Source organism: Acartia tonsa, chromosome 13 (genome assembly GCF_053477335.1).
Source record: "Acartia tonsa isolate MP-2025a chromosome 13, ASM5347733v1, whole genome shotgun sequence".
Taxonomy (NCBI): domain Eukaryota; kingdom Metazoa; phylum Arthropoda; class Copepoda; order Calanoida; family Acartiidae; genus Acartia; species Acartia tonsa.
Window position 1 is genome coordinate 6,667,253 of NC_137272.1, and position 26,396 is coordinate 6,693,648.

Consider the following 26,396-nt stretch of genomic DNA (forward strand, 5'->3'; position numbering starts at 1 on the left):
TTATCAATTGTAAATTGTATCAGAATTTGATTTCTTTGGTGACGCACAGAAATATGTTACATTTGTCAAATGCTTCTTAAAATTTAAAAATTTTTATTGATTAAAAATTTTACTAGATTTTCTTCACATCCTTCCTAAAGGAAAAAACATTGTATTTGCCTATCTTTAAATCATCCTTCCTCAACCCCTTTTGGTACACAAACGTTTAAAGTAGCGCAGCTAATCATAACAAGGGTATGTTTGTCCGTTTCAGTAATTTTAATTGCTACATCTAACAATATACTGAATTGTTAACTTGTCTGAAATTTTCCTAATTCTAATAGTGTTACAATTTGATGTTGAAAATTGTAGCTTACGATTTCGATTACTACTGAACCGATTAAGTTCTCCTTTATTGGAAAGCTTCATACCGATTGGGATAGTTGTAGGATATTTAATTTTTTCTATTTAAGTTTTAGTCTATTGTTTTGCCCTAACCCTATAAAGTTTGTAGCTGCTAGTGGCGCAACCACTAGTTTATACATAAATGACGTGATTTAATTTTTAAAATGGCATATGCACATGTACAAAATAAGTGTTCTTAAAGTGTTTATACTAATAATACTATTAAATGAAACAGGAATTAAAAACAAACAGAAAGAAACTTTTGCAAAAATGAAGTTTTATTGGTTAACAATAATAACCATACAGTTGTCTGGCATAGCAGCGGGACCTATGGAGAATCCTTTGGAGGATGGAGGTAAGGAGACAGATAGATAGATATTTAGATATATAGATCACTGTGGGCTAGAATTGAATCAAGACAAAAGTAAGTGCCGAGCCCTGTGACCTATGTATGGTGAAAAAAGACATAAAACTATGATGATTCCAGGTAAAACCTAAATAATTCAGCGGGGGCTTTTTGAGAAAATTAGATTTGAAAATTTCAAGTTCTATTTTCACTCCCTAGGAGATGCCGCATAATCATGACAAGTAAAGCAAATATTATTTATTTTAAATTTTGAACAACTTTGCTTTTATAAAGTTCTTCATAAAACCACTCCTGAAGGGAGTTAATAAATGGCAATTTTTATCACTTGCTTTGCAAAGGTCACGAAAATTCAGCCTAAAATAAATCATACATAGAGAGGTTTTAAGAAGGACTTCTTAGAAGCAAAGTTGTTCAAAATTTAAAATAAATATTATTTGCTTTTCTTGTCATGATTATGCGGCAACTCCTAGCGGGTGAAAATTGAACTTGAAATTTTTAAATCTAATTTTCTCAAAAAGCCCCCGCTGAAATATTTTGGTTTTACCTGGAATCATTATGGTTTTATGTCTATTTTAACCATACATAGGTCCCAGGGCTCGGCACTTACTTTTGTCTTGATTCAATTCTAGCCCACAGTGAGATAGATAGATAGATATGCCTCAAAGAAGATAAAGTATAGAATAGAATCCAGGTAAAAGATTCTGCCTGGCTAGCCTGAAGTAAAATTGGAACTTTTGAAAGACCAAAACGGCTATGAGGCTGTTAGTAAATAACATGATTTCAGTAATTATTCAGAAAAAATATTCAAAATAAATTTCTTTTCCAATGATTTACTAAAAGCCATGTAGCCAAGAATCCAGCTTCCTCTTCCCTATTCACAATGGATTAAAATGAATTTAATGTGCATATTAAGCCTTAAAAAATAATTATGTAAGAAAATTTACAAAAAAATATTGGTCTCAGTATTTATATTATAAAACTAGGTTGCGCTCTTATGTTTCTTATATTAGATGTTGATAAAAATTAAACTTTTCTAGTTTTGTCCAACTAGTCATTGTGATTTGTACTTTATCATTATTGTCTTTACTGCGCAAGTCAAAGATTCCTTCAAATTTCCCAGAAATATTTAGGGTTTTCATTTCTATTCCTCCTTATTCTATGATATGCCTCCACCCTTTATAATTCTACTCTACAGATAATAACAATATTCTAATAATTCAGGATCACAAACAGACCTGCCTCCACCCTTTATAATTCTACCTGCCTCTTCAGATAATAACAACCGACCTACTCCAAGGAATTTCATTCTTACAGCATTAGAGTAAAGTATTAGAGAGGGAAGGGGTTCAATGACTGTATGTCCCCTTCCCAAGGACGCTGTGCCGACTTTGAATTGGGTCTTTGAAAATCAACCAAAAGCGTTGCGAATATTAAAACAGCCAAGTCGCTATGAAATAGCAGAAATCAAACCAGGTATCCAGGTAAATGTCTGGTTATACGTCTATATTATAGATTTATTCTTATGTTTAGGATGTATATAATTAGCCATTGTCTTATCCCTGTAGAACCCTGCTTTCCTAGAGAGTTACCAATCAAAAGCCCATAGATCACTTGATGTAATCATAATAAGAAATATACGAAGGTCGCATTGAAAATAGAGTGTATACAATAGAGTTTTAATCTCAAAGTCTTTTACACATTGAGAGAAGGAACAATTGCCTTTTCGTTAAACTAGTCCCCAAAGTTTTATAATAATTTTTTTTATTCGTTGGCTTAGCAACTTTTGTTAGATCATTTAGTTAAGTGTTTAAACGTTTCAATCACTAATTTGATTCTACCGAAGGGGTAAATTGATGTATTATCATTGGGGACGTGCATCAATTTATCGGCTATTGTCTTTTCCCTTTAGATCTTTTTTTTCTACAAAATTACCATCTAATCGATGTAAATATAGTTTACTTACAATTGAGAAATATTTTATCAACATAATTCTATACCTTTTGATCAATTCATTTCATCCTATAGTGTATTTGATTTTAATAATCTTTTATAAATAATCTAGCGGCTACGCCCCTGAAACCCTGGGACACTTAAGGTTTGAGGGAGAAGTCGCTTTTCAATTCAAATTTTTAAAAAATAGGAGAGCGCGAAATTTATATTGTGAGGGTTGACTGTGGAGATACCCTTACCCAAAATAGATAAAAAACATTCCTAGACCTTTATATAATAGGATATCTGCTTCATAACATAATACTAGCGTAAAACAACACCTTACTGGCCTTAATGGTTATACTATTTTTATGTCTAAGGTAAAAAGTAAAAGGATTTTCTGGCCTTTTTTTTCCAAATATGATTCACAAAAAAAATTAATTGGGGGTGATTTTAAATATCATAAGATTGACTAAAAAATCTTTGGTCACTGCTTATTTTGCCATAAAAAAAATCTGGATCATGGAAAGATAACTAAATAGCGGGTTTCGTCGTATTTTCATAGTAACCTTGATAGGTTATTTTAGGTTAGGTAAATGTTAATGATTGCCCAACAGGATTAGGAAATTGGCTCGCAGGGTTAGAGCCCCTCGCAGTGGCTAGAAATAGGAGAAAAGCAACTGTGAAAATAAGACGAAACCCTATACTTTGTATTCTTTCCATGATCCAAAAATCTTTTGAACTCTAAATTGACTATTTTCATAGTTTTGTTTTTCTTTAAACTTCCTTCTATAGTTGAATAATAGATGCTAAAACAATAGCAATTAATTGGCGTGCCTTTTATGCTCTTTTAACTTTAGTGTTTATATATAACAAAAGTTTTTTTTTATTTCCTTCAGTTTTTTTGTCCATTTTTAGTGGCGAGTTTTTACTAACATTATTTCCGTCTGTATTTCAATTCATTTGTCCATACAGCTACAGGGGATAAACTTTTCTGAGATACTATTGTGACATATTAGCCAGGGAGGGAAGGGATATTAGGCTGTTTATTACACTAGTCCCCAAAGTTTTATAATAATATTTTCTTATTTGTTGGTCTCACAACTTTGGGGACTAGGAATAACTTCTGATTGGTTGGTTCATTTGGTTCATGAAGTTGAATGGCCAAACGTTTCAACTAATAATTTTAATCTACAGATGGGGTAATTTAGTGCGTTAACATGGGATATGTACTTCAATTAATCGGCCATTGTCTTGTCCCTTTAGATCTCTGCATATTAGCAGATAATTCATTATCTACTTAATTAGCCTGTTGATTCCTCGTTAATGCTTTGGGGTTAATAAGTATTTGTGAAAATCCTCTGACCAATAAGCATTAAGTGCATTTTTTTAAATGGTTTAAATGTCGGGACACCTTCTATATTACATGCAATCTACGCATTTTCTCTCCTCTTTTTATCTTTGCTAAGATTCAATGATGATAAATAGACGGATAGACATGATGAATGGATAGATAGACATGGATCTAAAGGTATAAGACAATGGCTGATAAATTGATGTACACCCCAAATGATGAAAAACAAAATATCCCCTTTTTTAGATTACAATTATTGGTTAAAACGTTAAGACACTTAACTTAATAAACCAACCAATCAAAATTCACCAACGCCATCAAAGTTATTAAGCAAACAATAAGAAAACATTATTATAAAACTTTGGGGACTAGTGTAATAAACAGCCCATTGTCCGCTCTCTCTCTCTGATAGAAATGCATGATAGATGGACGTCTTTTATATACAATTTTATTCCAGAGTGGGTGATTCAAATATACAATGTTTTTAGTAGCGAAGTTACTCTATAATTCACTTTGTCTGTCTGTCCTTAACGCTATGGGGGAAATGTGAATTTCTCAACTTTCTCAAGCTTTTTATTTTGAACTGGGTAAAATGGAGTGTTTCTTATGTTTGAGGGGTTAATCTGATGTATTTTTTTTTTTAATTTTGAAGGGGTATGATAAGTGGTTTCAATATTTTTTATAGGTGGGGGAGCAAGAGGTCCCTTGGACGTCCATAATAGAAGCTAAACTTATTAGAAATTTTGTGTCACTCCCAAATTTAATTCTTTGCATGTTTATGGTTTATAAACAAACAAAAAGAGTTTTCAAATAGACAACTAATCAAACCTAAATTTAAATTTGCTTTATTGCACTTGCTAATATTTTCACAACAAAAATATTGCAATTAGAAATTTTGTTTTTGATGTATCAACTTTTCAAATTCCAATTTAGACATTGAAAGTCTGAATTTATAAAGTCTTTGGAGTGGTTTTAGGCAATTTTTTCTAGATCTTTTTAGGGGGCGAAGCAGCAAGATTGTAACAAAAATATTTTGAAAATACCTAATAAAGAGGCTCTCAACCAAACAATTGCGAATAAAATTGGTATACACACGTATGAAGGCACTCCTTAAAGTTTTTGTCTTATCCTTGATGTATTTAAATTACTCAGTGCTTGAAATTTGCGAAAGAAATGATGAATTAATACTCAATGAAAAGATAATAGACCCAAAAATTTCTTCTTTGATTATAGCTTAGGTTAACTAGCTTTAAATAAGCAAAATTATTCCTAATCAATGATTAAAGACATATTTTTGTACTCATAAAAAGCAGAAAAAGAGGGGACAGTGGGCTGTTTATTACACTAGACCCTAAAGTTTATTATAACGTTTTTTTATTCGTTGGTTTAACAACTTTGGGGACTTTTATTGAATTTTGATTGGTTGGTTCAGTGTCCAAACTTCTTAACCCCTGATTATAATCGAAAGAAGTGGTAATTTTATGTGTGGCATTGGGGATATATATCATTTTATCGGCTACACTGGTCCCCAAAGTTGGCTTAACAAATTTGAGGACTTCTGTGAATTTTGATTGGTCGGTTCATTAAGTTGAGTGTTCATACGTTTTAACCACTAATTTCAATCGACAGAAGGGTACTTTTGTGTATTATCCTGTGTATGTACATAGATTCATCGGCTATTGTCTTATCCCTTTAGATCTCTAAATTGTTGTAAACATTCAAAAGGGTATCGCCTTTTATTTTATGTTTCGCTTTAATGCCTAATATCATGCTTGTTTGCCATAAAAGTAAAAACCCTATTGTATTTCCTTGATAAATACCGAAACGAAAAAAAAACTTTTACAATCCCATAAAGAAAAGGATAAAAAGCAGACGCGCCTTTTTTTCTACACGAATTTATTGGGGGGGGGGGGGATGAGATTTCTGAATAACAGAAATAATTTATTTTGTGATATTAAATAAATAATAAGTGTACATTTGACTTTAATTTTACCTTGCAAATAAAAAGGGCTATACTGAATAATCATGCATCGTATTAATTAAGCACAATTTTTCATATAAATCCTAAAATTAATACTAGTTTTGTTGTCTCGGGCCTTCGGTCCTTGGGTCAATAAAACGGAGTTTAATTAATCTTACAATTTTTCAATTTACTATCCGCGAAAAGATTACCATAATACGAGTTGATAGATAAATTTTCTGCAATTTGTTTATAAAGTACTTTTCCTTTAACGCGATTTTACCCCCGTCGCGATATCCCATTCAAATGTTGCAATTTTCCGCTTGATAAATTTGGACCCCCAAATTGAATCAACCCTATTTGTCATCCATATTAGCATGACTACTCAAGATCCATAGGGTTCTAGTGTATTCGATGCATTTTTCATGAGGGTAGGGGACAATTGCGGTTAATTAGACTTAAAACTCTTCGATTTCCCCCTATTCACCATTAACCTAGGTTAAATTTACTTTCAATTTAATGAAGAGGTTAGTTTAGGGTTCGAATCCCACTTACTGGGAAAATGTCCCCAAAAGTCTTGCATAGGTCAAGGATTCAAAGTAAATCATGATTCTTTGAATACAAGAATACTTACTTAAATTTAATAAAATAAGATTTTTTATGCTGTAAGTCAGTCCCCAAAATTTTATAATAACGTTTTCTAATTCGTTGTCTTTACAACTTTGGGGACTTTAATGAATTTTGATTATTTGGTTTATTAAATTGGATGTCCGTAAATTTCAACCCCTATATGTAATCTACAGAAGAAGTAATTTTGTGTATTATCATTGGGATGTACATCTATTAGTCGGCCATTGTCTTATCCCTTTAGATTCCTGTTTTTATTAATTTGAAAGGAGAAACTTTCCTAAAAACTAACTTTATTGTATCAAAACCTTGTTTTGAATTTTGCAGGTTTTACCATATTTGCGAATTGTCATGGACAAAGGGAAAAATAAATGCTGTAGAAATTTAGAAATCTGCGAAAGAGAAAAATCCACTAAATCAGTGTTTTTTTAGCATATAATTGTTATTGTGCTGTTTCATGCTGTTTTTGTTATTATCACAATATACAAAAAAATGTTTTATAGAATTTTAAGAGAAAAAAACTTTTCTTTAAATATTTAACTTTTCCTTAGTTTCATATTTTGTGTAAATTATAGACCAAATACTTTTAATGTTAAATTAAAGTAAAGATAAATATTTGATACTATTATAACTTTTTCAACTAAATTTATAGTTTTGGGGTCAATGAGAATTAAACTTCTTATAGTTCAACCAAGAAATTAGAAAATTTTAAAAACTAACTTCAAGAATAGTTTTAAAAGATAATTTCATTTTTCCCTTGGTCCCTAGGGGCAAAGAAAACTGGTTTTAATCTTACATTTTTTATTTAATATTCAAGGAAAGCTGTTTATAATACAATGCGATAAATAACTATTACATTTGCCATATTACTGTTTTTTTTTTGTACTTCTTTTTTTAGACAACTTGTAGTGAATATGCATATGTATTATTTTAACATTTACTATGACAAACAAAATGTAAACCATTATTGTCAATTGCATAAAATTCAAATTACATACTTGTAACATATACAGGGATATAAATGGATAAGACAATGGCCGATAAATGTATGCACATCTCTAATTTTGATACACAAAAGTACCCCTTCTGTAGATTACAATTAATGGTTGAAACGTTTGGACACTTAACTGAATGAACCAACCCATCAAAATTTGATAAAATTCCTAAAAGTTGCTAATCCAACGAATAAGAAAATGTTGTTATAAGACTTTGGGGACCAGTGTAATAAACAGTCCAGTGTCCCCTCCATCCCTGAACATACATGAATGTATTGAATTTAATTTTTCATACAAAGTTTTCGACCTTATAGGATTAGATGAAGAGATATGATGAAAAGGTTAACAATTAACATACCATTGCGAGGGATATGTCTTATGAATTTTTTTTATAATGTACTCCCGGGATCTAAAGAAATAAGACAATGGCTAATAAATTGATATACATACCCAATGATGAAACACAAAATTACTTCTTCTGTAGATTAAAATTATTGGTTGAAACGTTTGAATACTCAACCTAATGAATCAACCAATCAAAATTCACTAAAGTCCCGAAAGTTGTTAAGCAAACGAATAAGAAAACGTTATTATAGGACTTTGGGGACTAGTGTAAACAGCACATTGTCCCCTTATCTGATGTATACCCATTTGAGGAATAGGCATTGAGAAGAGATAGAAATATATACATTTTTAAAGTTATTTCAGCTCCTGTATGTATTTTTCGAATCCGCTGGATTAGAACGGGTTCTGAAGAACCATGTATCGTACGATATTGAACGAGCTGATTTTAGGGCTAACATAAAGAAATCAATTCTGATTGTGTAGCTATTTTCTTATCCACGGACAACTGTTTTTCAAATAACTTCTCCCTTTCCACCCAAAATTGTTGAAAAGGTTATGAAAATTTTCACCCCATCTGCATGAATAAGTTCGTGTAATTCAATTTGTTGGTTCGTGATACACTCATTTACGATGGCTGGTACACAGTAGACCAAGAATATGTGATACACTCATTTACAATGACAGGTACACAGTAGACCAAGAATAAGTTTTAGAGTACACCTTCCAAGGGCAAATAAGAACTAAAATATTCAGAGAGAGAGGGGACAATGGGCTGTTTATTACACTAGTCCCCAAAGTTTTATGATGAGGTTTTCTTATTCATTGGCTCAATAACTTTGGGGACTTCAGTGAATCTTTATTGGTTGCCTCATTAAGTTGAGTTCTCTAAAGGGGTAGTTTTGTGTATCATTGGGGATGTAGATCAATTTATTAGCTATTGTCTTATCCCTTTAGATCCCAGGAACAAACCTTTTAAAATCATTTAAATAATATGAACAAAATATGTAAAGTACAAAATCGAACCTTAAATTAACCCTCCATCACAATTATTACAGTGCACACACGTTTAAACCTATCTTAGAAGTGAGTATTTAGCGATAATATTTTAAATTTCAAAGTTTTTATACATACAGAAATTGTATGTTCATAATATAATCATCATGTTAATTTCCAACCTTGAATAAGGATTCCTGTAACAACTAGGTTTATTTGTTAGATGATATAATTGACTCATTATCCTGTTTTAAAATTGGTAATTCGAAGAACGATCAAATTGTAAAATTCTTCATTTCTTTTTGAAAGCTTTTTCATTTTTTATTTCATACTATTTAGTTATACAAATATCCAATTAGTTAAATATTTAAATAATGGATGTTGTCATCCTTGTTTTGTTCGAATTTTCATCCTCATGTAACAATGTAAGAACAGTAATCATAAAGTAATGTATATTCAAAGATTTAAACACCCTTTAACCAATGTCCCTTCAATGTAACAATATCATAACAGCACTAAAGAGCTTATTCACAGTTTATTTATAAAGTTGAGTGTTCAAACTTTCAACTACTAATTTTAATCTACAATTAATTTTGTGTGTCGTCATTGGGTATGTACATCAATTTGGTGGCCGATGTCTTATCCCTTTAGATCCAAAAGTTATCCTAAACTTTTCTTTGTTGATTATTATTTAGTATTAATTATGCTAACGGCTACGATCCTAGATGCCTTCTGTAAGGGGGGGGGGCGGGGGTCGACCCTCCACATTCAACTTTAGTTTTAAAGGAGCTTCGCCATAAAGCTTCAGCGGTTACCAGTTCCTTCACGCACATCCTGCTACTTTTATATAAGAATTTGGTTATGAATCAAAAACTTTAAGAATGATTATTCTTATCAAATTTAAATGTTTATGAAAACACCATTTACAATGATTTACATATATGAAGTTTTAAATGCTGGGATAATACTTTGTAGTGACAAGGATTAACAAGGATGACTAATAAAAATATGGATATTTATCCCAGGAATCATCAATAATCAGGCCAAAAAAGAACAAATAGTCTTTCTGATAATGATTATAGAGCTGCTATGCCTATGCATCACAATCGGCTACACTTCGAGCCACCAGGCACATCTTTGATTTAGAATAAAAAGATAAAAGCCGTCCCGTGGCCTATGTGATCGAAAATGTAGAACTCAATTGGTTTTGTGGTTAGCGAGATCTTAACGGTTCAGACAAAACATACTTCTGTATATTAAAGGCTTTTAAAGATATCCTCTGAATGTATTAGCGTTTATGACTGACGGATTGACAGACAAAAATTCTACTTACCATAAAATGCAACTTAAAAGTTCTGATGTGATAAATGATGATTTGGTTGTTTGCCCAAGTTGAATTTCATGCTTTGTAAATTTATTTGCACAAAAACAAGGATGACAACATCCATATAATGGATGATCAATAAAGGAGACAGTAGTGTGACAAACGAACATTTACAAATAAAGAGTTTTAAAACTATTTATTTATATAAGTAATGTAGTTCACATATTACATATCAACATAGTTTCATGGACTTGAACTAGTAAAATATACAGTATGACCCTCGAAAAAGTATTTTTAAGCATCTGCAGCCCTTATTTCTCAATGAATTATTAAAAAATGCATATGTCCTTGTTCTCCATAGTATTCCACGTAAGTAGATATAAAAATATTTTTTTTACCTCCATTAACACCGGAGATTTTTAGAGCTAAAGTTTTGAAAAAGTGACTGAGAAAAAGAATTTTTTTTTGTTTCTCTTATTTTTTGGATTGTTATATTATGTTTTTCTGGCAACTGAATAATGAGACACAAAGAAAAACAAGTTAACTAAATATTTCTTTTTTATTCCACAAAAAAATATAAATTTTTAATGGCAAAAAATACTACTGAATGAATTGATTATTTGCAAATTTTAAGGTATTTATTAACCCTTATTTATAGAAAAGGATTAATTATGACAGTTGCTCCGCCTACTTTTCTGACATCTCAATTATTTAATAGGGGGTAAATTAAGCTTTTTAGACTAAAAAATCATTATGTTTTATTTTTATTTTCTTTATAACTTTTTTGTTATTAAAGTTAGGATTGTGAAACAAAAACAATTTTCCTGCTATATTCATAGAGATTTATTTGTTTTTTTAATCTTAAACAATTTTGCCTAATAAGTAAGTTTTTCAAAATATCATTAAACTAAAAAGACTCAAAAAATATGTGTAAAAAAATGCTTTTTACTCAAAAACTAAATTTTTTATTTCATTTTTGTATAAAGTTTCTGCTAGTAACAAAAATAAAAGGATTTCTAGCTTAATTTTGCTAAAAAAATCGTTTCATGTTAAAAGTTACTTTTTCCTCAGTCACTTTTTCAAAACTTTAGCACTAAAAATCTCTGGTGTTAATGGAGGTAAAAAAAATATTTTTATATCTACTTACGTGGAATACTATGGAGAACAAGGACATATGCATTTTTTAATAATTCATTGAGAAATAAGGGCTGCAGATGCTTAAAAATACTTTTTCGAGGGTCATACTGTACTACATATTTAAATTTCTAAATTAAAATCATTAATCATCATGCTAAGTTTAAGATCGACAAGACTATTCTAACATGCCTATATTAAATATCTTATCTATCCGTAACGCACGTACGTACCTACTCTTATTATAGTAAAGCTTCGATTTTAACAAGGATGACATCATTATCATCCATAGTATGTAGATTATTTAAAATTAAATACATTTTGTCGTCTAGTGTACCTTACAAAAGGGATGAAGGGGACAATGGGCTGCTTATTACATAAGTCCCCAAAGTCTTTTCTAATTTGTTTGCTTTTATTGAATTTTGATTGGTTGGTTCGTTAAGACAAGTGTCCAAATGTTTCAACTATTAATTGTACTCTACAGAAGGGGTAATTTTGTATATCATCATTGGAAATGTACATTAATTAAGATTAATCTGTCATCTACTTTCCTATCCCTGACAGAATTTGGTTTACTGACCGACGTACTAACAAATAAAGCAAGGTATATGAAGTAGCTGCGCTCCCTGTAAATTTAAAGCTTGCAACCAAGAACAAGAAACCCTGAAATGACATCTCTAAAAAGAAAATATACAAGTCATTTTGTTTGCTTTTAAATTTGAAAAGCGTTTAAATATGGGTTGCAAAGAAAAAGAAAAGAAAATGGCTTAAAAGCGTTTATTGTTAGCAGTGCAGCTACTCTTTGAATAGTATCAGGGATTGTCTGCAAATTTTCTTCTTTTTTTACAATTAATCATTACTAGCTACATACTCTCTTTAGTGTCTCTCTTTTTCTTGCTTTCTCTCCCTCTTTCTCTCTCTCTCTCTCTCTTTCACTTTCTCTCTTACTCTCTCTCTCTCATTTTTTTTTCTCTCTCTCTCTCTTTTCTTTCTCTTTTTGTCACTTTCATTCTCTCTTTCTTCATCTCTTACATGTTAATTGCAGGATCTTAAGGGAAATGGCGATGGACGATTTATTGATGTGTAGGTCCAATGATGATAAACAAATATACCCCTTCTGTAGATTTAAGTTATTTTTGGAAAGTTTTGACCAACCAATCAATACAAAATAAAGGTACCTATAGATTTTAGACAGAAGAATGAGAGAACATGTTTATAAAATTTTGGGTACTGGTATAATAAGAACCACAATGTCCCTCCCTCCCTGAGTTTAAACGGAATAATATTTACACCCTAAAGGATCTATATACACAATTTTAAGCAAATCATTTCAAAATGAATATATAAATTTCTATCAATAAATGATCTTGCATTAATTTTGGAGGGAAGTTGCGTCCTTTTACTGCGTTTTGTTATTTATAATTTTTACATAGTAAATTTATTATGATTTAATTATGATTATTTGTGAAATTTTTTAAAAATCCTAAGAGTAGACCCTTGTCTTTTAAAATAGCTTAGAACTGGTTTTATTCCCGTAGAAATTAATAGGAGCTATTCTAAAACTGAAATAATCAGTTTACAGTTCTGTAAACCGATACAGATGATTTTCTTATTCGTTGGTATAACAACTTTGGAGACTTTTGTTAAATTTTGATTTGTTGGTTTATTAAGTTGAGTCTCCAAACGTTTCCAGCACTAATTGTAATCTATAAAAGGGGTAGTGTCATCATTGAGAATGCACATCACTTTATCGGCTATTGTCTTATCCCTTTAGATCCTGGTTTCCAATCCTGTAAATATCCGTAGGAATGGTTTTCAATCAATATGTGTTAAAGGTTTTTATACAATACAATACAGCCAATATTAAAACAATAGCAATCTAATAAATACAGAATATGCGTGGTTTAGACGTTTTATTATTCGTTGGTTTATCAACTTTGGGGACCTTTATTAAATTTGGCTGGTTGGTTCATTAAGTTCAGTGTTCAAACGTTTTAACCACTTTTTGTAATCTACAGAAGGGGTAATTTTGTGCATTATCATTGGGGATGTACATTAATTTATCGGTCATTGTCCCTTTAAATCCCTGAGTTTAAAGTGTTATTGACACATCACATTTACTAGAATAGCTATCAGTTACGGACAGACAATCATATCAGTAATGTAGAAATTATTTGCTTTTAAATTGAACAGAAAATTTTTGTGGGCTTGAATAAACAGCGTAATAATTCAAAATTTGAACGTGAAATCGTCCCTATAGGAAGAATAATGGCCTAGGCCACACCTAGAGCTCAAGGAGTACTTACATATTTGTTAATAATTGCAGGGAGGGAGGGGACATTAGACTGTAAATTATAGTGGTACCCAAAGTTTATAAAAAATGTTCCTTATTTGGTAATTTTCTTGTTTCTTGATATAAACATTTTAACCTATGATTTTAATGGGAGGATAATGTTGTTTATTAAAATTGTAGATGTACAACGATCTATCGTTCATTGTCTTATCCATAAAGAACCCTTTAAAATATCAGATTGAAAACAATACTTAAAGATAAAATTAATTAACATCGCATTTTTGGAAACCTAAATTTGTAACTTTTAGCTAAACTAAAAATTTGCTAATATTAATGGGGTTTCAACAATGTATGACTAACGAGATACAAGGGGGAATTTTTTCAAAAATAAATAAGGGATCTAAAGGGATAAGACAATAGCCGATAAATTGATGTACATCCCGAATGATGATAATCAGAATTACCCCTTCTGTAGATTATATTTAGTGGTTTGATCACTCAACTTTATAAAACAACCAATCAAAATTCACTAATGTCCCCATATATTATGATAAATTGAAATAAAATTTCGTACACTAAGGGATGAGGGAGGGAGGGGACATTTGGCTGTTTAATTACACTAGTCCCCAAATTAAGTTTTATAATAACGTTTTACTAATTAATTTGCTTGATAAACTTTGGTGACTTTTGATTGGTTGGTTGAGTGTCCACTCAATTTTACCACTAATTGTAATCTGCAAAAGTGGTATTGTGTTTATCATCATTGGGGATATACATCAATTTATGAGCCATTGTCTTATCCCTTTAGATCCCTGTCACTCACCATAATGATTTCTACATGCATATTTCCATGAAACCTTTTCAATTAAGAATAGTGTAATATTATGCATGACAAGAAGACAAATTGACAGAGAAAGAGGCGACAATGGGCTGTTTATTACACGAGTCCCCAAAGTTTTATAATAACGTTTTCTAATTAGTTGACATATAACAAATTTGGGAACTTTTACTAAACTAAGATTACTTTGTTTACAAAGTAAAGTGTTCAAAAAATTGAGCCGCTAATTCGAAACTACTGAAGGGGTAATTTTGTGTGTCATCATGGGGGATGTTTAGATGTTTAGACCCTTTAACATAGATAACATGGTCTAAAATATACATATGTATTGGTCTTGTTCTTTCAAGAATAATATAAAAATGGATGTTCTATTACTTTGATCTTACACCAGATTATCATGTATCCTAATAAAGTGAAACTGGTAGCTGGCTAAAATAACGATCACCCCCCCCTTCCCCACCCACATATACTCACTTTACCCTCTCATAGTGGATGATCAAATTGACCTATAAATGCTGTCTATGTTATCAAACTAATTGACGATCCTACGGGGTATTTTCCCTGCGGTTCCCTTTCAACCTTTATTAAACATAACCTAACCATAAATAAGCAATAAAAAATGTTGTTTTTATTGTTCGTTAAGGAAAACCACCCATTTTCATTCTTGTCTAAATTTCCTTTTTTGTAGTTTTTAAGTTTTTAAATGACAATTACTGTGGTTAGTTGAAAGGCAGGGAATCAAAGGGAAGACAATGGCCGATTAAAGGATGTACACCACCAATAATGATACACAAAACTAGCCCTTCTGTAGAATATAATTAGTGGTTGAAACGTTCGGACACTCACTCTTAATAAACCAACCAAACAAAATTAAACGAAAGTCCTAAAAGTTGTTAAGCCAACAAATAAGAAAACTTTATTCCAAAATTTTGGGAACTTGTGTGATAAACAGCCCAATGTCCCCTCCCTCCCTGGTTTAAAGGGAAGACATATAGACAAGGATGTTGTTAAGGAAAGAAATTGTAACCTAAATAGCCTATCAAAAGGTAAAGTGAAAATGCGACGAAACCCACTACTTCGTTTTTTTTTCAATGATCCAATGTATTTGAGCTTTTTTTGGCAAACAGGAGTATGACAACTGAAGAAAAATTATTTTTCTTCCACTTTTTTGAAGATGAAGGAACAGTTAGTTTCTAAAATTCAATAGTTGTGCATTTCAAGTTTTTCATATATAAAAAAAAACTTTTTTTAAATCTATATATTTTATCAGAGTCAATAACAGATAATTTTTACAGTTTAATATGAACATCATTTAGTCTTGTTGAGACGAGATTAATTTCTCATCCATTTACTTAAATCTGACTTAAGGTCAATTCATTTAACCTATGCTTTATTGAAGACGATTATAATCTATGATTTGATAACATTTGTATAACTTTTATTAAAACTTGTACCTTTCAACTTCAGAAATCTTTGAGAAAATCTGTAGAAAACTATGAAAGGCAGGGATCTAAAGGGGTAAGACAATGGCTGATAAATTTATGTACACCCCAATAATGATACACATAATTACCCCTTAATAGTGTTTAATAGTTAACCAACTAATCAAAATTCACCTAATTTGTTTAAGACAACGAATAAGAAAACGTTATTATAAAACTTTGGGGACTAGTGTAATAAACTGTCTATTGTCCCCCCTCTCTCTCACTCTCTGCTATGAATCTATTTCCAATAATTCACAACAATTTGACCTTTCAACTTTCCTTGAGAAATAAGATGGATGTTAGACAATTTTGTAAATGAGCATTTAAAATTTCTGTTCGAACATTTAAGCAAATATTGAAAATTATACATGGCATGATGATTCCTATAATAGTTAGGTACTCTTATTAAACAATATTCTATATTATCCTATTTACTTATTTATTGGAAAATAGATCCAAAGGTCAATTTATTAAAAGCGAAGCTTTTCTATAATTAGGGTCGGTCCGAGACGGATAGTTTTTTCGTTAATCTAGGCATGTTAGAATTGTCCTATCAATTTCAAACTTTGTATGGTGATTCCTGAAGTAGTTAGGTACGATTTAGAAAGCGTAGCAACTCTATATTCATTACCAAAATGTTGATTTTTTTACTTTTTTAACAACAAACTTTTATGTGATACAATTATCCTATTGTTTTGATTTTTGGTGTACTGATTTCTGGGACAACAAAGTACAATATTATAAGCAAAACAATTCTATAATGAAGTCCAAAAAATGTAAGTTTTGCTTATAATCTGATTATTCAGTTCTGAAACTATACAAGTGTTAATGTCCGTTTGTCCGTTTCAGAGCTTCGCTTTTATGGACGTTGTCATCTTTGTTTTAATAGCAAAGCATTTATATAATCAAGTCTTAAAATAATGTATGTCCGTACTAATTATCCTGTATTTAAGATTTTTCAGATTTTCGTTTAAAAAATGTTAAATATTAAATGCGTTGTTACTCAGGGAGGTAGGGGGTATTGGTCTGTTTATTATTCTAGTCCCTAAGTTTTATAATATCCTTTTCTTTCTTATTAGTTGGCTTTATTGAATTTTATTGTTTTTTTTATGAAATTGAGTGTACGTTTCAACTACTAATTTTAATCTATTAGTGGTAATTTTTTGTTATAATCATTGGGGATGTACATTAATTTATCGGCCATTGTCTTATCCCCTTATATTCCTGGTTGTTACTCTACATTTGATGATGCTCGTTTTTCTGACCGTATAATTAATTACACATTTTATGGATGTAATCCTTTTTTCTGCATAAAACCTTCCCTAAAGTTTTTAAAAACCTAAATAAACACTTGCCAAAATCGTTTTGGCTTCTGGTACAAGAATTACTGCCATTATTTCTGTCGGGGCAGGGATCTAAAGGGATAAGACAATGGCCGATAAATTGAATTACATCCCAAATAATGATAAACAAAATTACCCATTCTGTAGATTCAATTAGTGGTTAAAACGTTTGTACACTTAACTTAATAAATCAACCAATCAAAGTTCCCTAAAGTTGTTAAGCCAATGAATAAGAAAACGTTATTATAAAACTTTGGGGACTAGAGTAATAAATATCCAAATGTCCCATCCTTCCCTGGATTATAGGTGATGGTGCAAAAGCCATAATTTTAAGCTTCACATTGGCCTGGTAAAGTTCAAAAAAATTTAAATGCTCATTCTTAAGAGTTGTAATATAACTTTTTAATATGTGAATTAAATACAGATATATAACGATTTTAGGAAAGGGTGACAGCACTCTCGCCTGAAAAATTTCAACCCTAACCCTTAAGTGCCCCTAGAGGCCCTAAAGTAGCCGCAAATTTTTCTATAAAATCGGACCAATTGTTTATAGTTCTGGCCTTGATCTACTGTGTTTTTTTGTCTCAAGTGCATTCCTTGTGTACTCGCATGTACCCACACACACATACACACACACACATACACACACACACACACACACATACACACACACACACACGAAGGAATTAAAAAGATGAAAGTGGCTAAAAAGGGGTGGGACCAAATTGTAAGGGAAATCGGGATATGGCAAAGAAATTTTTCCTTGATTTGAAAGAAATTTTATGACAATTGCTCCATGATCTCTTAGAAGCAATATAAACAGAGCATTTGGTTTTAATGATAATCAGTTTTAATTGGTGGAAAAGTTAAAGTTAAAATATTTTTCTTTTATATACCCAATTCCTTAATTTATACATAAACTCTCCATTTGTGGTTTACTTTCATGTAGAGGTAAATTGCCAGTCTAAAAGAGTATTTGCTATATAATACGAATAAAAATCGATTATTTATAGTTTGTTTTATTGAAAAAACTACTAGAGTCCTCTAGGGGCACTTTAGGCGGGGAGTGAAAGTACTCAAACCTTCCCCCCCCCCCCCTCCAATTTTCAATTTTAGTTTTTTTCTGAGAGGGGGGGGGGTCTGGTACCCCTAAATTAGTTATTAACGTTCCCAGAGAAGCTAAATACATTGCACATAGGGGCAACAAGGGGCAACAATTCACCACCCCCAAATCAAGTTTTAAACATTCTATGAGCATTATCATACCCAATGTACATCAGATTTCAAAGGAATCGTAAAAATACGCTTTTTAAGTAAGCATTCTAATGCATGGAAGTCAAGAAATGCAAAAATTTTCTTACAGAAAAAGGCATACTTTTTGTGTTTCACCAACTATTTTAAAAGTATTATAAAATCTCTTAGAATTAACGTAATTAGACAAAATAACTTCTGATGAGTCATGCATTACATATATTTTGACAGTATAAAAGAAAAAAACACAAATTGAAGAAATTAGTCTTAAATAATTCTAGTTGAAGTCAAGATTTTAGTTTTTATTTGTTTGTTTTTTAATCAACATTTCAGAAGACAGTAAGAGGAAACATGTTTTCACTGGTTGCCACCGACTAAAAATACGATATTTGATTACCCAAAGACATATCATAATCACCTGTACTGGTCTCATTTACCCCCCCGCGCCCCCGTAGGGGTTTTTAGCCCGTTTTCTGAACGTGGGTGCACGAAAAGCTTGTAAGAAAAGGCGTTTAAATGCGCTTTTAAAGTCAAAACTTAAGATATAATTCAAATAAATAAAAGACACAGAAACATAGACATATTGGGAAATATTTATTCTGACTTAGAATTAAAGTTATTATTATTATTATTTGATTCTTTATTTGTCTTTATCATTTACATACAAAAATTACATTTAAAGTTTATCAATATTATTTTAAAAGTCATTCTCAATATTCAAAAAATCATGGATAAAAATTATTTATGTACACATATATTAAAGAATATCATATCAAAATTACATTGGTTATAAGAAAAGATTTTTACATACTGTGACATTCCCTTTGATCAGTCATAGTTTACGTCTTCATAAAATAATAATGGATCACATTTAAGATGTGATTAGCAGACTGAATAAGTAAGGGAGGGGCATGGACAGTTTTATTAACACTGTTAGGTACATGGGTCGCCAGAGGATGACTGGTCCCTTACCTTGTTATTGCCTCTTTAATTTAAGTCAGACATCCTGTGATATTCCCTGAGCCCAGTCATCAATAAAGCCTTAAAGAAATAGTGTATCACATATAGGATGTGCTTGGCAGACTGAATTAAGATGAGTGGGGCAAGGACAGGTATTCTGATAGTATACAGCTCTGACCCTGTTAGGTTTAAGAGTCGCCAGAGGATTAAAGAAGGATCATTATCGACTGGTCCCTTACCTAGGTATTTACCCTAGAGCTGAATAACAGACAGAGTAGGAATAAAATTTATCCAGGGTCAAATTGAATTGTTGTTAATTTTTCATATCCTAGTTTATACTTTTTGCTCTTAAGCAAAAATTTCCTTTGAAAGGAAATAAATTCAAGTAGATTTGAGTTTAATGGAAGCTTTTTTTTCAGTCTTGACTGAAAGATGAAATATAACACAAGTATAATTTCAATATTTAAAACGGTTATCATATTACTTGTGAGCGTTTTTGGAACTCCTACTAACAGCCAGCTTGCGTCAAAATTAAGTTGAATATTATGTAGAAAGTCTGAGAAGTAGTTGGTTGTAATATCAGTTGTGACAGGACAGTCCAGATAAAAGTGCTGGGCAGTTTCTTTGGGTGCGGGTAGATTCCGGTCTAGTATACAAAGTGTACACTCTGGAGACTCTGGCCTAAAATTAGCGATATTAGCATTAAAATAGTTATAATTGTTTATAGATTTAAACGAGAATTCTCGTATATTTATTGGAATAAAGGACAAAGTCCATACTTTCTGCCATTTGCGCTCTCTCTCTATGTCAAATTCTCTGATTTTCGCCCAGTTATACCTATTTAAATAAGACTTACACTTTTCTATCCTCTGATCATCATTTGATAAGAAGTAACGAAAATGTTTTGACTTTACTTTTGGCTTTAAAAATAGTGAACTAATTTTAGTTTGGGGTTTAGAAAGTTTACACCTATATATAGCAATATTGTGTTGAACAAATCCCCTAAGTCTCAAATATTCCATGTAATTGAAATTGACCTTTGATTTGATGTTAAAGTTTCTATAATCTAGACTTAAATTATCAGTATTTAGAAGGTCTCCAAAACAAATTGACTTTATATCATTCTCATATCGTACCCATGTTGTTTCTGTAAAAATAGCCCTGCTTACAATTTGTTTTTCACTATTACAAAAAAAAATATTTTTAAAAATTCTCATGTCTTTTATGTTGTCATGGTTTAACCAAAATGAATTTGAAAATATTATATATGATTCAATAATTCTGGATAAAATAGGATTTATATTCTTATCTAATTTTTCATTGAAATAAAATGGATCATTTGCTTGACATCTCGTATTTTTTATTTCTAAAGACCAAGTATCTACTATAGATAAAGATTTTTTATACATTAAAATATCTAAAGAGCGTAAAAAATCTATTACTTTTGGTATTCCTAAACCTCCATTTTCAACACTTGAAAAGATTTTACATTTTGCAATTGGTCTACTTTGACTTAAGAAAGAAATAATGATATTTTCAATTTGTGAATTAAAGTTAATAATAAATATTTTCAAGTTCTATTGCACTAAATGATGGGGGGGAGAGGGGGGGGGGGCTAAACCTAAATCTAAACCTCTTTATGTTTGATGTTTTAATGTTACTAAATAATCGTTTCTATAGATTATTACAAATATCAGGGATCTAAAGGGATAAGACAAAGGTCAATAAATTGTTGTACATCCCCAATGATAATACATAAAATTACCCCTTTTGTAGATTAAAGTTAGTAGTTAAAACGTTTGAACACACAACTGTAAAACTTTGGGGACTAGTGTTATAAACAGCCCAATGTCCCCTACCTCACTGCGAAAAGGTAAAGTTAATATGCAAATAACGTGAGGTTCTTATAATCATTCTAAATTTGAATTAGCAAGTAGTCTATCTGTCTGTCTATTGGTAATGCTTTGTTTTTAAATTATGTAGTTACAGGGTATTCATGTTTAAAGTCAGCAGTTTTATTTAGAAAGGGAGGGGACTGTTAATTACACTAGTTTCCAAACTTCAAAGTTTTATAATAACGTTTTTATAATTTAATTGATTTTTTATTGGTTGGTTCATTAAGTGTTGTTGATGAGTGTCAAAACTTTTCAATCACTAATTGTCATCTACAGACAAATAATTTTGTAATATAATTTATTAAATATGTATTTATTAAATATGTATCAATATTGGGGATGTACATATTAATCGGTTATTGTTTTGTTCCTTAGATCCCTAGGTGTTAATATATAATACAAAGTAGCTTGATGTCTGTTTGTCTGTCCGCCCATCCCTTAAGATCTCGCTAACCACTAAACTGATTGAATTCTACTCTTCAGGGAATATATCTACTGGTCCTGTGGTTGTTTAAAGATCTTTTTCAAAAATAAAAATCCCCCTCAATTTTTTCATATTTCTATAATTAAGGTCGGTCCGTCCGTACGTCTGGTACAGTTAGCTTTTTTACTTAACTTAAACAGGCTAGAATTGTCCTATCGATCTCAAACTTTTCATGCTGATTTCTACAACAGTTAGGTACGACTTAGAAAGCACAGCAACTCTATAATCGTTACCAGAAAGTCCGTACATCCATTTATAACAAGCTGATTTTTAATTTTTTGACAACAAATAATGGTTTTGAATGTTAAAAATATCCTATTCATCTGATTTTTTGAATACTGATTCCTATTTCAATAAAGTCTATTGTTATAAGCGAAGCATCTCTATAATCAAGTCCTAAAAACGTCAGTATGTACTTAAACAGTAACATGTATTTAATCAGTTTTAATTACAATTTTGTATAGACATGCATTAATATTCAGTTCTGACACTTCACAAGTGTTAATGTTCGTTTGTCCTTCCATTTCAGAGCTTCGCTTCTTTCATGGATGTTGTCATCCTTGTTTAATTACCTCTTGGGGCAAATCCCCTAGAGGCTAGGGGCGAAGCCGCTAGTATACATATAAACAGTAAACAAGAATCATAATATCATTATAAATATAGATATTAGTTAAAAAAAATTAGGTTAATCATGCCCACATTTATAATGGATTTATTAAACATAAAAATAAAGTGAAACTTGTAGCTTGCTAAAATAAGGATCCCCATCCACCCCCATTTACACCATCCCCTCCCCTCCTACTGAAATGAATTCCATGACCCCAAATTTGACACTTTGAACACTAAAATCGGACTACAATTAACCTAGTTACACTTTAAAGGGCCCAAAAAGCTAGTGATAGGGTAGCTGCGCTACTAAAAAATTCTCATATTGCTCTGATAACCAAAACCCCTAATTAGACATTTTAGACACGAAATTCAAGATAGTTGATGGATAGATAGATGGATAGATAGATGGATAGGTAGATGAATAGATATATGGATAGATAGATGGATAAGTAAATGGATAGACAGATGGATGGATGGATGGATAGATAGAGGGATAGATTGATGGATGGATAAATTGATAGTTGATGGATAAAGAGATGAATAGTTGATGGATAGATAGATGGATCGATATATAGATGGATAGAGAGATGGATAGATAGATGGATAGATAGATGGATAGATAGATGGATAGATAGATGGATAGATAGATGGATAGATAGATGGATAGATAGATGGATAGATAGATGGATAGATAGATGGATAGATAGATGGATAGATAGATGGATAGACAGATGGATAGATAGATGGATAGATAGATGGATAGACAGATGGATAGATATATGGATAGATAAATGGATAGATTGATGAATAGATAGATGGATAGATTGATGGATAGATAGATGGATAGGGTAAGGGGGGACTATTTTCGGGAGGGGTTAATCTTGTAATTTTCTATCTACCTTCATAATAATAGGTAGATGAATAGATATATGGATAGATAGATGGATAAGTAAATGGATAGACAGATAGATAGATGGATGGGTAGATAGAGGGATAGATTGATGGATGGATAAATTGATAGTTGATGGATAAGGGATGAATAGTTGATGGATAGATAGATGGATCGATATATAGATGGATAGACAGATGGATAGATAGATGGATAGATAGATAGATGGATAGATAGATGGATAGATAGATTGATAGATAGATGGATAGATAGATGGATAGATAGATGGATAGATAGATGGATAGATTGATGGATAGATAGATGGATAGGGTAAGGGGGGGGGCTATTATCGAGAGGGGCTAATCTGGTAATTCTCTATCTACCTTCATAAAATGACCTTTATCTCCATGTTCCTTTCAAATGACAGAAAAAAACATAAAAGCAAATTTGTTTGTTGTTAAATTACCTACAAAAAAGTATAAAATGAAATTTTTGTGAGATGAATTTTAAGGGTACTAAATAATTAAATCCCCTTTTTGGTTGATTTGCCCCAATGTGCATTGTAAAGTAAAACCATCTCAGTCCAGCAGTTAGCAAGATCATTTGGTACAAACAGACAGACACACACCCACAGATAGAAATTACGAATAGTGCAATGACCAGACTATTAAAATAAAAACTCCAATCTCCCAATCCTTGAAGATCCGTGACAATTGGGCACCAAAGTGGTAAATTTCTTTGACCTTGCTGCAGCCCTACCAAGTATACAGGGAGGGAGGGGACGTTGGGCTATTTTTTACACTAGGCCCCAAAGTTTTATAATAATGCTTTCGTATTTGTTGATTTAACAACTTTTGGGACTTGGTTTATTAAGTTGAGTGTCAAAATGTTTTAACCACTAATTGTAATCTACAGAAGGGGTAATTTTTCGTATGTAAAAAAAATCTTCGGTCAATGTCTTATCCCTTTAGATCCCTGGCCGAGTATCACATTCCGGAACTGAGACTCTTCTTCATATGGTGGACAAATATCAGGGATTTTAAGGGATAAGACAATGGACAATATATTGATTTACATCCCCAATGATGATAAACATAATTACCCCTTCTGTAGATATAACTTATTGGTTTGGACAGTTGAACCAACCAATCAAAATTTGCCCAGGGTTTTTGAGTCAACCAGTTAGTAAACATGGTTAAACAACTTATGTGTAATTATTAAAAGCTCCCGGACCTCACTGAAAAATATAATGAAAGGAAAAAATTTTGTCCATTCACCGAATAATCAATATACATATAAGAATTTATCATTTGATCCATTATTTTGGAAATACAATTATTTTTTTTCTTTCGCAACTTATTAATGCTCTCATCCTTGTTTGTTATTAGTAAACATTTGAAAATTGGAACACTAGACAATAGTCTAAACATTTTAAAACATTTAGAATCTATTGCCAAAATTGTGATTTTTACGGGGAAAAACAAAGAAACAAGGATTACTACATCCAAAAAAGCGAAGCTCTAAAATCAAATGGTAGAACAAACGAACATGAGCTCTTATGAAAAGGATTCTGTTTAAGAAAAAACTTATATTTTAGAATTTGATTGGAGAAATGCTTCGCTTAAGATAACGTACCTAGTTGACCTAGGAATAAGTGATCGAAAAATAAATATGCTTTAAATGAACGTACGAGAATTGTTATGCTTTCTAAGAATCATCCTATAAAAATCGATAGGACAATTCTAACACGCTTGATCAAATTAACGGAAAAAAATAACCGTTACGTGTGGACGGACGTACGAACGGACGTACAGAAACTAATTATAGAAAAGATTTTACAATGGTAAAGAATGAAAACATAATAATTAGTAATGTACAAGTTGTAGAAGAAAATATTCAAATCATAACTCCTTCAACTATTAGAGGTAATTTTTATTCTTATATAAAAGTAAAAGGATGTCTAATCGCTGAACCAATATGATTCTTCTTTACAGTGAAGGTCCAGGGAAGCTATATAACTATTATGCAGGAGGGTTGACAATGCGACCCTAAAAAAAATATACATTCCACTCCCTCAATTTTTTTTCTTTTTATTACTAAAGTGGTGGGTGGATCTTCCCCCTCCCCATAAAGACCGCTAATTTAGATTTTTAAAATTAAGGGAAAGGACAATTAAAATATAAATTTTCCCCAAAACACATGTAAGAAATTCAGCACTTTGATTTTGAGAAAGAAATGGATACAGATTGTTTTTTGCATCATTTTCTCACGTATTGTTTTAAACAACCCAAATATTTTTTAGAAGTTTTACCACAGTTGAGTGTGTCTACCAAAAATGTCAACAATCGATCACAGGTTATCATACAATGTCGACAACAAATTCAGGAGTTTTCTAAATTTTAGTGATAGGTCAGTGGAATAGAAATTCAACCTTTTCTCTTGACAAATTTTGGAAATTCTAAACGAATGAATTTAAAATGAAGTGCTACGCTGTAAAAAATATTTTTTCATTTAGTATCAATTGATACGCTGGGGTTGTATTAGACCTGGACCCGTAAGTGTGCTGTATTAACAAAATGAATATATAACACCATGTAGTACTATATACCGTAATAACTATTACTATACAGAGATATTACATTTTAGTATTAATTCTTACCCTGCAGAGTAACAAAAATTACGAACCAGAGTATTAAAACTACCTTCTAGCGTATTGAATTTTATTCCATAATGAGTATTAGATAATACTTTAAAATGCACATTCTTTATTTAGTAATACATATTACTCCATAGAACACTAAGTAATACTCAATACAGTATTGGAATCTTCCTTATATCGTAATGAGGATTTTTTTGCTAGAACGTAAGGGATGATGCTATACAGTAATGAAATGAATATAAGTATTATCTGATGCTAAATTTTTTTATACTTTTAACA

At 31.2% G+C, this 26,396-nt stretch overlaps 1 protein-coding gene across 1 annotated transcript in view; it reads left to right on the plus strand.

Moving 5' to 3' along the window:
- Positions 1-618: 618 nt before the first annotated feature.
- LOC145335358 (uncharacterized protein C05D11.1-like) overlaps positions 619-26,396 on the plus strand; it is a 76,592-nt gene continuing 50,814 nt past the window's right edge. The window contains exons 1-4 of the mRNA XM_080181094.1: positions 619-739; positions 1,973-2,046; positions 25,326-25,383; positions 25,761-25,813. Of these exons, the coding sequence (XP_080037220.1) occupies positions 655-739; positions 1,973-2,046; positions 25,326-25,383; positions 25,761-25,813 (270 nt within the window). The 5' untranslated portion in view covers positions 619-654. The remainder of the gene's footprint in view (positions 740-1,972; positions 2,047-25,325; positions 25,384-25,760; positions 25,814-26,396) is intronic.